Here is a 16,457-nt window from a genome sequence, read left to right on the forward strand (position 1 = left end):
TTGTCAGACTTTCAAGCTTCTGACTACTATTAACGACTGTCAAAGGTTTTCAAAAATGAAAGCCGGGACCCAAATTAACGTGCCTTCCGAAACATCAAAAATGATCTAGTTAATCATGTAAAATGTTAGTAGTTTTCCTCAAAATGTGGGTCAGAGCACCACCATACAATGACAATGCCCTTTATATACTGGTAGATAAGTAAATGACTTCTCAATGACATTTACTATTAGTTGACTAATGTACTACTAGACTAGTTCGTCTACAGGTTGCGTTCTTTGTAATTTATTATAAACAGCTGCCTATGCAGTGCGGTGCGGTAGCAGTGTATATGGTTGTCGGGGATATGACTCAAGTTTGAATCCCGGGTCGAGCCAAACAGTTAACCTCTGTGTCTCGGAGAACACGTGAAGCCGTCCTTCATTCGTTTGACCTCTCACTGGTCGTACCGGTTAACCGTACCATGGAGCTATGACAAAAATAAAACAATTTTGAGAATGGAAATAAAAACCTAACCTACAAATGGCCGGCGTGGTGGACTCAAGGCCTAACCCGGAGGAGACCCTTGCCCAGCAGTAGGACATTAATGGGTTAAAAATATTTGTAATAAATAATAAGTAGCTCTTTTTAATCTTGAGTATTGAGATATCTTTCTGTAACAGACAGAGATATATACTTTCATATTCATATTATTAGAATAAATATCTGGTAATTTATCAATCCATTAGTTCACAAACAAATTTCCAATAAACGAGATATTTATAACACATTTATTTTGTTGCTCTTGACGATGCATCTTCGTATTTTATTATTTTTCTTTTTATTAGTAACAATATCCGTTGATTGTAATATTATTGAAGTCTTTCAATCACGGTACGATGTAGTGGAACCACCTGAATGCAGTACAATTCTTGAACCGGTAAGTAATAAACAAAAAATCTATACTTACTAATCTATACTAATATTATAAAGCTGAAGAGTTCGTTTGTTTGTTTGAACGCGCTAATCTCAGAAATTACTGGTTCGATTTGAAAAATTCTTTCGGTGTTAGATAGCCCATTTATCGATGAAGGCTATAAGGCTATGTATCATCACGCTATGACCAATAGGAGCAGAATTCCAGTAAAAAATGTTACAAAAACGGGCAAAATTTTGACCCATTCTCTCTTATGAGACGCAAGCGAAGTTGCGCGGGTCAGCTAGTAATAAATATTATTGGAAAACTCACACACCACGGTTTCACAATTCACACACATCATTCGATTCCAAACTGAGCAGAGCTTGTACTATGATAACCAAATAACTGATAAACATACTTATATACTTCTAAATACATACTTATATAGATAAATTGACAACCAGGCTCAGAACAGATACTCGTGCTCATCACAGAAATATTTTTCCCCGGTGGGATTCGAACACACCACACGCAGCGCTACTGTTATTGCGGCGAGGTGACCATTTTTGCCACTGCGCCAAACATGCATTTAAATGGAAAGGCATACATAGATCATATCGTTGATGTCTTGAAAAAGTGTCAGGTGCGTAGTACTCGTAACTCGTTCTGTATGACAAGATTTATGAACGTGAGTGAGGCAAAGGAAGTTTGTAAGGATCGTACCGAGTGGCGTTCTTTGGTCTCTGTCTGCAGGAAAAAGGTGTGAAAAAAAAACTGTTAATTTTAAATTGTTAATCATGTTTTGGTTTCAGTGTATGAGCTCTGAGGATTGCTGTGGTCCGAGCAGATGTTCCAAATACTTCCAAATGTGTATATCTAAATAATATTCTCATTGCTTAATATACTGGTGATTGTATTCGCGTTGTTTTAATTATATAACTTTACTACTGAAGATTTCTGACTCTTGCTCATACCAGGACCTTATGAGCTGTTCAGAAAACGCCGTCCACGTAGCTGAATACTAGGCTGGCAGTGTATAGCAAGACAGAAAGTGTCATACACTATTTTCAGTTTTAATACTACAATTTGTTTGCCATCGACACGCTAAGAAGAAGAAGACTATTGAAGATTGAATGAGATCTAGAAACACATATACTATACAAAAACTATAAAAACCTTGCTCGATTTATCTACTTACAGTATTTGACTTCCTTATTTTATTATAAACTAGCTGACCCGCGCAGCTAGTCTATACTAATATTATCTATACTAATATTATAAAGCTGAAGAGTTTGTTTGTTTGTTTGAACGCGCTAATCTCAGGAACCACTGGTCCGATTTGAAAAATTCTTTCAGTGTTAGATAGCCCATTTATCGAGGAAGGCTACAGGCTATATATCATCACGCTACGACCAATAGGAGCAGAGTACCAGTAAAAACTGTAACAAAAACGGGGAAAATTATGACCTATTCTCTTTTATGTGACGCAAGCGAAGTTGCGCGGGTCAGCTAGTTTTACTCTAAAATATCTTATGGCGGCTCCACATTATTGCCGTGAATTCACGCGCGTATTCTCGCCGTGAATTCACGGACCGACTCCATGCCCTCCACATTCACGGAATGCTCACAATAGTTCGAAGCCCTCCGCGAAATGGACGTAGAAGCTGCTGCTGCGATAACTTTATTTGCTGTGTCCCTATACCACTATATACCTAGATGTCAAAAACAAGAAAGTTATTAAAAGAAAACGTTCGAAAAGAAGATGGTGGATGACAGAAATACATCGTAATTATATAATAAATAATTATAGTCCACAGTAAACTGCGCCGGGGCCGTGAATGTGTATGTGTATGCGTGAACGCCGCGCGAACCCTTCGTCACGGGACTAAATACCGACTCTGATCGGGGAACAGGCGTGAACGCGCGTGGACCCCGTGAAAACCGTCCACATTCACGTTCGCGTCTGTTCACGGAGCTTCACGGCAATAATGTGGAGCCGGCATTATGTGTTATAATATCTTATTCACGTTATAAGCTATAGAAAGGTTAAAATCCTTCCTCTAGTTTTTTCGCGAAAGAATAACAAATGTATAGGTACTTACTAATTCTAATTTTTAGTAGGATTTTTAGCGACTTCTAAAATATGGTTTGATGAGTCATCGTGTTATGCCTATAGAAATATAAACCTTATCTGACATCGACTCTTAAAGGATCGAAATTATTTTAATTTTTAAGAGATTTTTCAAGGCAGTGTTTTTTATTTAATTTACATCATCACGCCGGTTACACCTGAAGGTATAGGCAGAGGTGTATAAGATTCACTCACGTTTCGAATTTAATAATGTTAATCCTATGTAATAGGGGGCGAGATTATTGCCTTATACCGGATGTTACCAAACTCTGGGTTACTATTTAAATACTAAATAGCAAATACTTCAGGGTTTTAGTATAGCCGAAAAGTTATTTTAAATGCCCAATAGCGATATTGTAAGTGATACCTATGAAAAACATTTCAAAAATCTGTCATAAGTCCGTGTGTCATGGTAGAATTTGAAACATTGGGACGCAGGCATAAAAAGCATTTGTCATCAATATTTACCGCAAGAGGGAATTGAACCTGCAACCCAGATTACCTCATAACGTAAAATAAAGCCACATCATAATGCATTAATATTATAATGTAACGGGTCTTAATCACGATTGAAAATTTAAGGTTAGAATACCTTATTTGTTCACCCGACGTTTCGATCGAATTACATCGACCGTGGTCACAAGCTGACTGATGTGGCTGCTGCATAATGTATTTGTTAACATTATACGTAATAATAGACACATATTATTCTAAACAAAGTACACAATGTAAATTAAAAAAGACTCATAGCACCATGCCCGGTTCGGGAATCGAATCCGAGAATTATTATTAAGAAGAATGAAGAAGGAAAATGCTGCTCGACGTCACAATGCCTATATAAAAACCGAATTGTAACGATCGGACCCGAAGGAACCTGAACAGCATAAGCCACGACCTAATATAGTAGTAGGTAGGTACCTACTGTATCTCGATTCATGCAGTGATAACCAAGTGATTCAAGTTGCGCCACCCACGCAAGTCGTCGAGGTTTCGTACCCAAACCAATGACTTTTCAAAGTTATGTGTGTATTAGAAATAATTATCATTTATCATAACTTCTAAACTCTCGCGTTGCATGTTTAATATACAATAGGATGCGGGAATCAACGCGAACACGCATTTTACCTTAAAATAAGCGAGTGCAACTTGCGCATAACGTTAGGCGTTAAGTTAAAATGCGTGTTCGCGATTATTCCCGTATCATGTTAATTATATCATTTATTCCAACGGTGAAAGAATCTCGCATGCCTGAGAGTTCTTTAGACCAGTTCTTGAAGTAATGCAAGGTCCCAAACCGCACTTGGCCAGCGTGGTGGACTCAAGGCCTAACCCCTTCCTCATTCTGGCAGGAGACCCTTGCCCAGCAGTGGGACATAAATGGGTTATCGGGTTGTCTTTTTTAAAAGAAAAAGAAGAAGAAAAAGTTATTTTGCTAGGTATCAATAAGTCTCTAGGTCAGTCGGACACGATTATTAGTAATGTAAACGCGTACGGATGCACTAAAAAGTCCAGCCAAAACAAAACATACTTATATGTACATATATACATAACATATACATAAGTATGTATGTAGAAGTAAACCAGTATTGTCAGTATTCACATGTTTTTATACTGGCAAACGTAAACAAATCGCTTGAGGAAAACGAAACCATGCTAATCACAAAATGTATACTTATATTTAATGAGAATGTCTTTCTGTTGGTGATTATTGTAGGTGTAAATGTAATACACTATTGTCGCCATTAATATGTTAGTTCTATGTTGTAGGGCGCGATCCTATTGCTATATACCGGGTACATTACTAAATTTATATAAATTGGAAGTATAAACGCGAACGGGAACCAACCAATAGCACTTTTCCCGACCCGGGAATTGAACCCAAGACCTCATGCTTAGCATCATTCACTAACGATCGCGCCACAGAAGCAGCCATTTGTGGCGCGACGTTTTATGTGATTTATAAGTTTCATGTATTAAAGGGCACGACTATTGTCATGTGAAAAAAAAGATTTTTATTTTAACGTTACACTTTAGCCTGACAACCAAGGAAAAAGCCTTGGCACGCACAGTCTATCAATGTTATACCTACTTTATTAAACTGTGTATTCCCAAAAAGATTTAGTTGTATCAAAGAGACCACTGCCTGCATAAGTCTACAGATCATTGATATTCTACACTCTGATTTATGTATACCCGCCGACTACCGCCTACCGGCTAATCTTGCATACCTACAATTACTGGTATATTATACTGGTTATATTGGTTGCACTACATCAAAAAAAAAGCCACCGCACATCCAAAATTCCCAAGCAAAACCGCAAACAAACACATCCTTTAAAATCCGTACAAACTTCACCCGTTATCTACACACTGGTGTGACACTGAGTATAAATACCGTTTGCACTTTATAACCCGTTAGTACGCACCCAGTATCGTTCACAATGAGTCGAGTATTAAGCTTTGTTTTGTTCCTCGCTGTAGCCCAATGTGTAGTATGCAGTTTAGTAGCACTACCGGCTAAGGAAGAAGAGAATAATGTAGTCCTGCCAGAAGAAACGGGGGAGCCAATGCCGGTTGTACAAACGCTTGCAGCGAATAATGTTGCTTGTGCCCAAATTGGAGAGCCTGTAAGTATTTTTTTCTTTATTTTACCAAGCATATACTAGCGTTAGCTGTGATAGCCGAGTGTTATAAGTTGATACCTCCCAAACAAGTAGTTGCAGGTTCGAATCCGAGGCAACACACCAATGACTTTTCAATGTTACGTGTGTATTAGAAATAATCATCACTTGCTCTAACGGTGACGGAAAACATCGTGAGGGATCCTTGCATGCCAAAAAATTGTTTAATACATTTATTGAGGGCATGCAAAGTCCCCAACCCATGGTGGACTCAAGGCCTAAAACCTCCTTCATTACTGAAAGAGAGACCGTTGCCCAGCAGTGGGACATTAAAAAACGTTAGAAAAACGGAGAAAAATTTGACCTGTTCTCTCTCATGTGACGCAAGCGAAGTTGCGCGAGTCAGCTAGTTGATAAAATATTTTTGTTTTATTTCCAGTGTATAGCCCACCGTGATTGCTGCACTAACGCGTGTCTCGGGTACATGAAGAGATGCGTCACGTGAACAGTATTGATCTTATGTCAGAAGTTCATCGACCTTCCATCCAAGATCTAGCATCTAATCATAATCATAGACTTGTCACCCAAATTATTGTATTTATATGATTAAATTATTTTATACTGATTTTTGTGGTTATCTTTTTACTAACCTCTTATAAGTCTCTTATTAGTGTCAGTCTTAGGTTTGGTTCCCGAGTGTGGCTTCCAATTTCCAATAGAATAATAGCAGCCATGGCTTTGCCTATGAATTAAAACAAATGTTTTTGAAAAGACAACTGCCGCAGTAACAAAAGTGGGAATCGAACCCACGACCTACCTACAGGCGTGACGATCACCTTAACTGCTGTGCCATAAAGACCATTGCACCTTTAATTTTGTATATAATACGTGTAATCGTATTATAACGCAGGTAACTGGGTTATGGAGGTCCGATAGAAAGTTGCTCCACGCACATTCGGTGCAAAAAGTTATTGTTTTTAGCAGTTTTGTGAAAAATCAGTAGTCTATAAAGCCATCTATGACATTTATAGCAGTCCTGCAGCGATTTTTCATAATTTGGATAGAGTTATCCAAGTCTTACTGCGGTATATTGTCCCAGGTCCGGCTAAGATGCAAAAAAGTGGCTCTTCCGTTGCAATGTTCGCAGGGCAAATCCTCAAAGCCCTTCTTTGGGGCATACTCCACGCGTGCTCTATGGGTTTTAGGTCAGGTGATAGAGCGAGCCAGCTTAGGCCGATTTGTCGTGTTCCTGCAACCACCTCGTCACCGCTCTTGCTGTGTGCGACGGGCGTTATCGTGAATGAGGGTGATTCTTGGCCCATTTGAAGTTTATGGGGGTAGATTATCGGCATTAGCACCTCATTACGGTATTTTTTAGCCGTAATGGTGTTTCTGATCCAAACGCAGTCTGTTCGTCCACCGAGAATAATTTCCGCCCAAACCATCATTGTCCCGCCGTGCTATGAAGGGACTTCCTGAGGAAATTGCAGACGGCTATCACGACCAGAGACTCGCCAAACACGTACTCTACGTGAATCGAAATGAAAACCGAACCGGGACTCATCGGTAAACAGTAATACAGACTACGGGTTATCATCCCAGAGCAAAAGTACAGGGAACCCACTCTAGTCTTCGTCCGCGATTTCCTCAGCAAAGTGCTGGAGTACGAAGCGGTCTGCGAGCGTGAAAGTTATCTTCATGCAGCATTTTCCTCGCAGTTTGGTCACTCACAAGCAACTGGTGCTCTGACTGGAGCCTCCGAACCAACTGCATGGCCGTAACATTTGGTTCTCTTCTCACGGCAACTTGCAAAAATCGGTCTTGTCGATAAGTGGTTATTCGCTTTCCCCCTGGATATCTTTCAACCACTTCACTAGTAGCACGGTAGGATGACTATAACCTAGATATCACGTTTTGTCTTGTTCCAATCTCGTTAGCAATACTCCGTTGAGCAGCCACAGCGTAGAGCACGCCCACTGCCCTTAGCATTGCTTCTCTCGTTATACAGTATGACTGGTGAGATACCTTCAATATTTGAGGACGTGATAGTATGCGAACATATATCATGGAATAAAATAACATAAAAACTAAATATTAAATAACTTCTTAGTAAACTTCGTACACAGTAGGTACACCGAGAGTCCAGTATTTAACTGCAGAATAATTGGACTATCGCAGCGCATTGCGCTATCAACACAGAATACATGGGCGAGTCTATTTTTGACAGCTTGTCGTTTAGCAACAAAACTAGTAAAGCGTATCGTGAGTAATATCCAAATTTTACTTATTTTTAGAGAAATTTCGATAAAAAATTAAGCTTCTATTTGTTTCATATCAAGTTAACGAAAATCGAGTACCGCGTACTTTACATAAGTATTGAAGGTATCTCAGTCATACTGTATAGCGCCGCTGCATGATGCACACAATAGATTTAACTCGAAATTAATCGATAACTTGTTATAAAACTTAAATCTGGCACAAAAAAATATCCCGATACTACAGTAGATAAACAAAACTTGCGGACTTCGCAACCATTATGCCGCGTAAATATTTTATTTTTAATTATTTTTTATGAATTCAAATTTAGAATCATCCAAAAAGGTTTAAAAAATAGTTTTTTATCAAAAGATTCTTAAACTGGTCAGTATTTTTTGAGTTTAAGAACTTTATACAAAATATCCCTAGACGGTGTTGATGTGTGTATAGTGTATCCAAAAAGATAAAGATGTTTCAAAGAGCCTACCGTCAACATAAGTCTGCCGGTCACTGATGTTCTACATTCAGAATTTTGTATACCACCGCTAATTTTGTATACAAGGCTCTACTAACACTAAATAAAAAAAAAGCCACCGAACATACAAAATTTCCAGGCAAAACCGCAAACAAAAACATCCTTTAACATCCGTACAAAATTCACCCATTATCTACACACTGTGACACTGGGTATAAATACCGTTTGCACTTTACAGCCCGTTAATACACTTTATAACCCAGTATCGTTCACAATGAGTCGAGTAGTCAGCTTTGTTCTGTTCCTCGCTGTAGCCCAGTGTGTAGTATGCAGTTTAGTAGCACTACCGGCTAAGGAAGAAGAGAATAATGTAGTCCTGCCAGAAGGAGCGGGGGAGCCAATGCCGGTGGTACAAACGCTTGCAGCGAAAAATCTTCGTTGTGCCCAACTTGGAGAGCCTGTAAGTATTTTTTACTTTATTTTATACATATACTAGTGGTAGCAGTGATAGCCGAGAAGCCTGTTATAAGTTGATACCGCCCACGCAAGTGGTCGCAGGTTCGAATCCGAGGCAACACACCAATGACTTTTCAAAGTTTTGTGTGTATTAGAAATAATTATCGCTTGCTCTAACGGTGAAGGAAAACATCGTGGGAAAACCTTGCATGCCAAAAAAATTGTTTAATACATTTATTGAGGGCATGCAAAGTCCCCAACCCGCACTTGGCCAGCGTGGCGGACTCAAGGCCTAACCCCTCCTTCATTACTGAAAGAGCGACCGTTGCCCAGCAGTGGGACATTAAAAAACGTTAGAAAAACGGAGAAAAAATTGACCTGTTCTCTCTTATGTGACGCAAGCTAAGTTGCGCGAGTCAGCTCGTTAATAAAATATTTTTGTTTTATTTCCAGTGTATTTTCCACCGTGATTGCTGTTCTAACGCGTGTCTCGGGTACCATAAGAGATGCGTCACGTGAACTGTATTGAGCTAATATCAGAAGTTCATCGACCTTCCATCCAAGATCTAGCATCTAATCATAAACATAGACTTGTCACACAAATTATTGTATTTACATGATTAAATTATTCTATACTGATTTTTGTGTTTATCTTTTTACTAACCCTTATAAGTCTCTTATTAGTGTCAGTCTTAGGTTTGGTTCCCGAGTGTGGCTTCCAATTTCCAATAGAATAATAGCAGCCATGGCTTTGCCTATGAATTAAAACAAATGTTTTTGAAAAGACAACTGCCGCAGTAACAAATGCACAAATATTTTTTTGGTGTGGGAATCAAACCCACGTTGTTATACAGTCGTTATACAGCCTGATAGTTGCATAAGAGACGTTCAAATGCTGTACAATTCTCTATAAGCTGTATACTAGCTATTTAAAAACCCTTTAACAGCTAGGCGGGACAGTAGCCGTTTAGTAGGAAACTAATGACTTTTGGTGATATATGAGCATGTAATTGCATCGCTATACAGCCTAGGGAAGTATAATTGAGTTAATGGAATCTTCTATAACACCGTTAACTGTATAAGGGGACTTTAGGAGATAAAGGAGTTTAAACGGAGTTATGCGTTGCGCTTATAGCGCTCAAGAGCGTAAATAAGCTTTTTGTAATGCCTTAGGTTCTATAACAGATTTTTTTAGGGCTAGTGTATTACTCATCTATAAAAGAGTTGTGTACTTTGTGTAGGTCTTTAATAGCGCCTTGAGCGTTATATCAGATATTTATATGGCTTCTGTACGGCAAGAAACATTTTTACAGCCATGGGGATTACAGAATTATGTTAAAGCACCTAAAGCGCTCTAACCGAGTAATATACCTTTATACGAAAGCTTAAAATTATTATCATAATATATTTACATAGGTGCAGTGGTGGTTCAATCTGTTAACTGTTTTCAAAGAATCATACTATAAATTGACTATCAAACCATTTTAATATTCAACGACTGACCCCTTAAAGTACGAGTAAAATGCTGGTGTGCGACCAAAACAGTTAAATTGAAGCACTCCTATGCCACAACTGCAAAACCTTGAAGTCTACAACAGCAAACACTAGAGCCTTTGTACAGCTTAAGGCGCTAGAGCAGATGTAACCAACTCTGAGAGCTGCTTGATCGAGACGCCATTATAGCATTTGGTAAACATATTTTTTGAGGTTATTACGATCTTTTGAAGATCATATAAATCTATAGCCTGGTAACGTTAACATAATTAAAATCATTTTTTATTACCTATAACCCTAATTAAATTATCTGTAACCCTCAAAGTCTTATTTATGTTCAAAATACAATTTCCAAATCCACATATTATTATCTATATAATTTTTGCATTTAAAACTGAATATTTTGAGGGCGCATGAAAATATTGATGATAATATACATATATATTGACAGCAAACTGGAACTCGCACTTTCATCACGTACGTACACAAAGAAATAAAAGCGATAGACTACTTGTTATTTTAATAATCCAATCCGTAAAAATAAAATGTCTCCTCATTTGTCACTGATGATTCATTTTAATACAATATATTTAGTACCAAATATACCACCAAAATAAATCGACCATATTACTAATTTAGAGCGTTAGCATTTATAACCGTAACACAGTAGCGCTAAAATAAGATAAAGGTGGTATAATCGCGCTACAAGAGCTTTTTCGAACGCTCGTGGCGCTAACCACCTCCGTACAAGAGCCGGTTAGCGCCACGAGACTTCGAAAAAGCTCTTGTAGCGCGATTATATCACCTTAACTTATTTTAGCGCTCCTGTATAACTACTATACTACGTACTATTATAATTACTATTTACGACTACTGTAGATCCAATTTAGAGCTATAAGCTGGACAGTATGGGCCTATTTGACGCTACAAGAGATCTGTAGCCGCTTTTAGAACTACTATAATTCTTACTAAGCAGCCCAAAGCCGTAATAAATTCCTTTATCCGGTCATTGTGCAGCTTCTTATAGCGCTTGTGTGCTAGTTTGGTGGAAACCGACTCCAACATAGTTGGAAGAAAGATTAGGCTGATTTAGGCCCGGTCTCTGAGGCACATTTAGCGGTATTCTATTCCAACTTTTTATATGTTTTTAAACGCTGTTGAACAGATAACTACCGCTAAATGTACCTCTGCTGGTAATTATTGCAGGTGTAAGTGGTGCTTTACACCTACGTTTCGCCATTGAACTGCACGTTTGGCGCAGTGATTAACGTAGGCACCACACTTCAATTACCGTAGCGCCGTATGTAGTGGGTTCGAATCCTACCCGGGACAAATATTTGTGTGATGAGCACAAGTATCTGTTCTGAGCCTGGTTGTTGATGTATCTATATAAGTATGTATTTGGAAATGTATAAGTATGTTCATCAATTATTTGGTTACCATCGTACAAGCTCTGCTTAATTTGGAGTCAAATGACCGTGTGTGAGTTGACATGTCATGTTGTTTGCTCGCCCCCAACAACAACCTATTGCCATTAAAAGGGCATGTTACCAAACTTCGTGCTACTATTGAGTACTACTCTAATATAAATAGGAACTGATATATTAACGCAAACGGGAACCAACCAATTGTACTTTGCCCGACCTGGAAACCGAACCTGAGATCTCAAGATCAGCAGTCGGACCGGTCGCCTCACCTTAGAAACTGCCTACGAAGACATTATACTTAGTGAATCTGTGTACATATACAAGGTGTGGCATAAATAATGGATAATCCTTTACCAGCGGATGGGCGACCACCCAACTGATCTAAAAATTAAAATTTATTTCTGGCACAAGTATCACAGTTTTTGAGATTTTGGCCATTTTGTGTGTTTTTTAAGAAAGCGATTTACGCTCGTACTTTTTGATGCTGTGATCACAAATTAAGGCTTTTTTTAAATCCGTTTTTTGCAACTAAATCCTGAATAGATGTGCTATTGATCCAGAACGCGCTTAGCGTGCAAAAATAAAATTAGTCGACCGGCAAAAGTGTTAATAATTTAAGTTCTTTGTAATATTTTGACAATAATCGGACAAGTAAGTAAAATTTAACTTTGAATGCATAATTAAAATAAAAAACAAGTAGTTATAACAAAACAAGATATTATGTTCAATAGCACATCTATTCAGGATTTATTTGCAAAAAACGGATTAAAAAAAAGCCTTAAATCGTGATCACAGCACCAAAAAGTACGAGCGTAAATCGCTTTCTTAAAAAACACACAAAATGGCCAAAATCTCAAAAACTATGATACTTGTGCCAGAGATAAATTTTAATTTTTAGATCAGTCGGGTGGTCGCCCATCCGCTGGTAAAGGATGATCCATTATTTACGCCACACCCTGTATATCCAAAAAGATTAAGATGTTTCAAAGAGCCTACCGTCAACATAAGTCTGCCGGTCACTGATGTTTTACATTCTGAATTTTGTATACCACCGCTAATCTTGTATACAAGGCTCTACTAACACTAATCCATCCGTACAAAATTCACCCATTATCTACACACTGTGACACTGGGTATAAATACCGTTTGCACTTTACAGCCCGTTAATACACTTTATAACCCAGTATCGTTCACAATGAGTCGAGTAGTCAGCTTTGTTCTGTTCCTCGCTGTAGCCCAGTGTGTAGTATGCAGTTTAGTAGCACTACCGGCTAAGGAAGAAGAGAATAATGTAGTCCTGCCAGAAGGAGCGGGGGAGCCAATGCCGGTGGTACAAATGCTTGCAGCGAAAAATCTTGGTTGTGCCCAAATTGGAGAGCGTGTAAGTATTTTTTTTCTTTATTTTATCATGCATATACTAGCGGTAGCAGTGATAGCCGAGTGGTATAAGTTGATAGCTCCCACACAAGTGGTCGCAGGTTCTAATCCGAGGCAACACACCAATGACTTTTCAAAGTTATCACTTGCTCTAACGGTGAAGGAAAACATCGTGAGGAAACCTTGCATGCCAAAAAATTGTTTGATACGTTCATTGAGGGCATGCAAAGTCCTCAACCCGCACTTGGCTAGCATGGAGGACTCAAGGCCTAACCCCTCCTTCTTTACGGGAAGGGACACCCTTGCCCAGCAGAGGGACATTAATGGGTTAAATTCATACTAGCGGTAGCAGTGATAGCAGTGTTATAAGTTGGCACCGCCCACGCATGTGGTTCGGACCCTAGACAACACACCAATAAGGCTATTATTTTGTTAATTTGAAGGTTTTATTTGAGTTACGAAATATAGTTTCAAATAACGCTTTTGCCATAGTGCAAAGATTTATCACTGATAATGCTTTATGTTCATTCGTGTTTTGAATTTAAAACAGGTTATATTGAGCAAAATTTCATTAATTTAAAACCAAAACAACTTCCCTATAGAGTTCAATGAACTTATCCTTCTTTAAAACTAATTTATCCTGTAATTTGTCATTCAACTTCTCCTACACTGTAATCGAACCCCAGACCTCATGATCGCAGTTATATACACTGCCCCTCCGAACTTTTGTCCTTGCATTGTACCTATATCACTGCCAATATTATAAGTCAGTAGCCGTGATGTTGTCTTTGTTGTCAGTATGACTTTGTATCGAACATTGTAAACATAATGAGTCATGTCTAAACGTCGTCTTTATACAGAGCTATAATGCCTATATCGCACTAATAATACAATAGCGCTATAACTCAAAATACAACTTTTACTAGAATCGACGAATAACTTATTTATTACTCTCTATTATGGGTAGATAGGTACAAAAAAACTAAATGTACTTGTGATTTAAAAATGAAATAGAAGTTTGTCACTTTTATTATTTTGTCACTAATAAATAAAAAAATATAGGTTTTTTATAGTTGTTTGTTTGTTTGTCGTGTGGTTAGTGGTCAACCATTGTGTAACATTTCAATGGACTACTAGTACTACTACTAGTGTCAAAGTTGTTCAAGCCGCCCGAGAGGCCTTTGACATGGCTTAACGACTGTTATCTTAGTTGACAACAACCGGGACCGGCTTTTTACGTGCCCTCCGAAGCACGGAGACGCTCAGTTTAAATACCACTATGCGGTCACCCATCTATGGAATGACCGCGCCGACGGTTGCTTAACTCACAGATCGTTTGCCGACCGGTGAACACAGCTGGCTATGAGCGCCTCAAATAAAAAAATATAGTATGGTTATAGTGTTAAGTCTAGTTGAAGTTGTGTCGATGTATTTTGAGTAACCAGCTGACCCGCGCAACTTCGCTTGCGTCACATAAAAGAGTCATAATTTTCCTCGTTTTTGTAACTTTTTTTACTGGTACTCTGCTCCTATTGGTCGTAGCGTGATGATATATAGCCTTAGCCTTCCTCGATAAATGGGCTATCTAACAATGAAAGTTTTTTTAAATTGGACCAGTAGTTCCTGAGATTAGCGCGTTCAAACAAACAAACTCTTCAGCTTTATAATATTAGTAAAGATTAGTATAGATAATAATACAATTGTGTATCAAATTAATCTCTATTGTATTATTAATTATTCATGCGATATGTTGCAATCGATTTGTGATTAATGGTGTAGTAAATAACATCTTAGTTAAGATAAGCCTTCTACCTAACCTAACCCAACCTTGCAATTATTGTTACAAGATTTTATCGTTTTCGTTCTGCCTTTGTATGCAACTGATAACGAGGCTCATGTTCAATTCTGTGTTACAAATAAGATTTATCTAAAAAGTTGTTTTGTTAACTGCACGTTTGACGGTTAAAGTGGTCACCTCGCCGCGTGTGGTGGGTTCGAATCCCATCGGGGACAAATATTTGTGTGATGAACACGAATATCTGTTCTGAGCCGGGGTGTCTATTTATCTATACATCTATATCTATACTAATATTATAAAGCTGAAGAGTTTGTTTGTTTGTTTGTTTGTTTGTTTGAACGCGCTAATCTCAGGAACTACTGGTCCGATTTGAAAAATTCTTTCAGTGTTAGATAGCCCAATTATCGAGGAAGGCTATAGTCTATATAACATTACGCTACAGTTATTAGGGCCGGAGTAGCAACGAAAAATGTTACAAAAATGGGGAAAATTTTGACTCATTCTCTTAAGTGACGCAAGCGAAGTTGCGCGGGTCAGCTAGTTCTATATAAGTATGTATTTAGAAGTATATTAACGTCTATCAGTTGTTTGTTTGCCGTAGTACAAGCTCTGCTTAGTTTGTAATCAGATGTCCGTGTGTGAGTTGTCCAATGATATGTATTTAAGGAAAGGGTCTTCTCCCAGGACGATCTTAGACGATGTATGAATAATATATTTTTGTTTTATTTCCAGTGCATAAATCACAGTGATTGCTGTTCTAACGCGTGCCACGGGTACCTGAAGAAATGCGTCACGTGAACTGTATTGAGCTAATATGAGAAGTTCATCGACCTTCCATCCATGATATAACATCTAATCATAATCATAGACTTGTCATCCAAATTATTGTATTTATATCATTAAAATATTTATACTAATTTTAGTGTTTATTTTTTTACTAACCTCTTATAGGTTTTTTATTAGTGTCAGTCTTAGGTTTGGTTCCCGAGTGTAGCTTCCAATTTCCAATAGAATAATAGTAGCCAGGGGTTAGTTTAAGTGCCCACAACAGGCCACGCCACGCTATTAAATGAGCACGAAAACGAATATTTTTAAAAAGACCGGAACTTACAATATATTGTACAAAAATTTGTTCCGTGTGGGAATCGAACCCAAGACCAATCCACAAATAGGCGCATGACGATACCTTAACTACTGTGCCATAGAGACCATTGTACCTATAATTTTGTATATCATACGTGCAATCGTGTTATAACGCACGTAACATATACTACATCCGGTGAGAATGGAAGCCGACTCCAAATAGTTGGAAGAAAGACTTGGCTGATTTATGCCCAGTTTCTGAAGCACATTTATAGGTAGTTTCTGTATTCAAACTTTTATATGAGTTTTAACACTATTAAATGGATAAACTACCGCTAAATGTACCTCAGAAACCGGGGGTTAGATAATGACGTGTAATAAGGAAAAGTAATAAAAGTCTAAATCCCAATGAACGTTTATTGAGAGCAACATACAATTGACAC

At 38.2% G+C, this 16,457-nt stretch overlaps 1 protein-coding gene and 1 long non-coding RNA gene across 2 annotated transcripts; both read left to right on the forward strand.

The window, feature by feature from the left end:
* Window positions 1–231: 231 nt before the first annotated feature.
* On the forward strand, window positions 232–1,812 carry LOC142976744 (uncharacterized). The gene is made up of 2 exons (XR_012959675.1): window positions 232–917; window positions 1,709–1,812. It is a non-coding gene; the product is annotated as an uncharacterized LOC142976744 (long non-coding RNA).
* Window positions 1,813–12,908: 11,096 nt separating this feature from the next.
* On the forward strand, window positions 12,909–15,848 carry LOC142976653 (uncharacterized). Its single transcript, XM_076120143.1, has 2 exons — window positions 12,909–13,137; window positions 15,664–15,848. The coding sequence occupies exons 1-2, from the start codon at window positions 12,952–12,954 to the stop codon at window positions 15,727–15,729; spliced, it is 252 nt and encodes an 83-aa protein (XP_075976258.1). The 5' UTR covers window positions 12,909–12,951; the 3' UTR covers window positions 15,730–15,848.
* The last annotated feature ends 609 nt before the right edge of the window (window positions 15,849–16,457 follow it).

This window comes from Anticarsia gemmatalis, chromosome 11 (assembly GCF_050436995.1).
Source record: "Anticarsia gemmatalis isolate Benzon Research Colony breed Stoneville strain chromosome 11, ilAntGemm2 primary, whole genome shotgun sequence".
Taxonomy (NCBI): domain Eukaryota; kingdom Metazoa; phylum Arthropoda; class Insecta; order Lepidoptera; family Erebidae; genus Anticarsia; species Anticarsia gemmatalis.

What these genes read in the sequence shown, in the direction of transcription:
- LOC142976653 (XM_076120143.1), top strand. Translation starts at nt 12,952, where the DNA reads ATGAGTCGAGTAGTCAGCTTTGTTCTGTTCCTCGCTGTAGCCCAGTGT. An exon ending in GTGCCCAAATTGGAGAGCGT is followed by an intron (nt 13,138 to 15,663) that starts GTAAGTATTTTT and finishes TTTTATTTCCAG; the next exon opens with TGCATAAATCACAGTGATTG.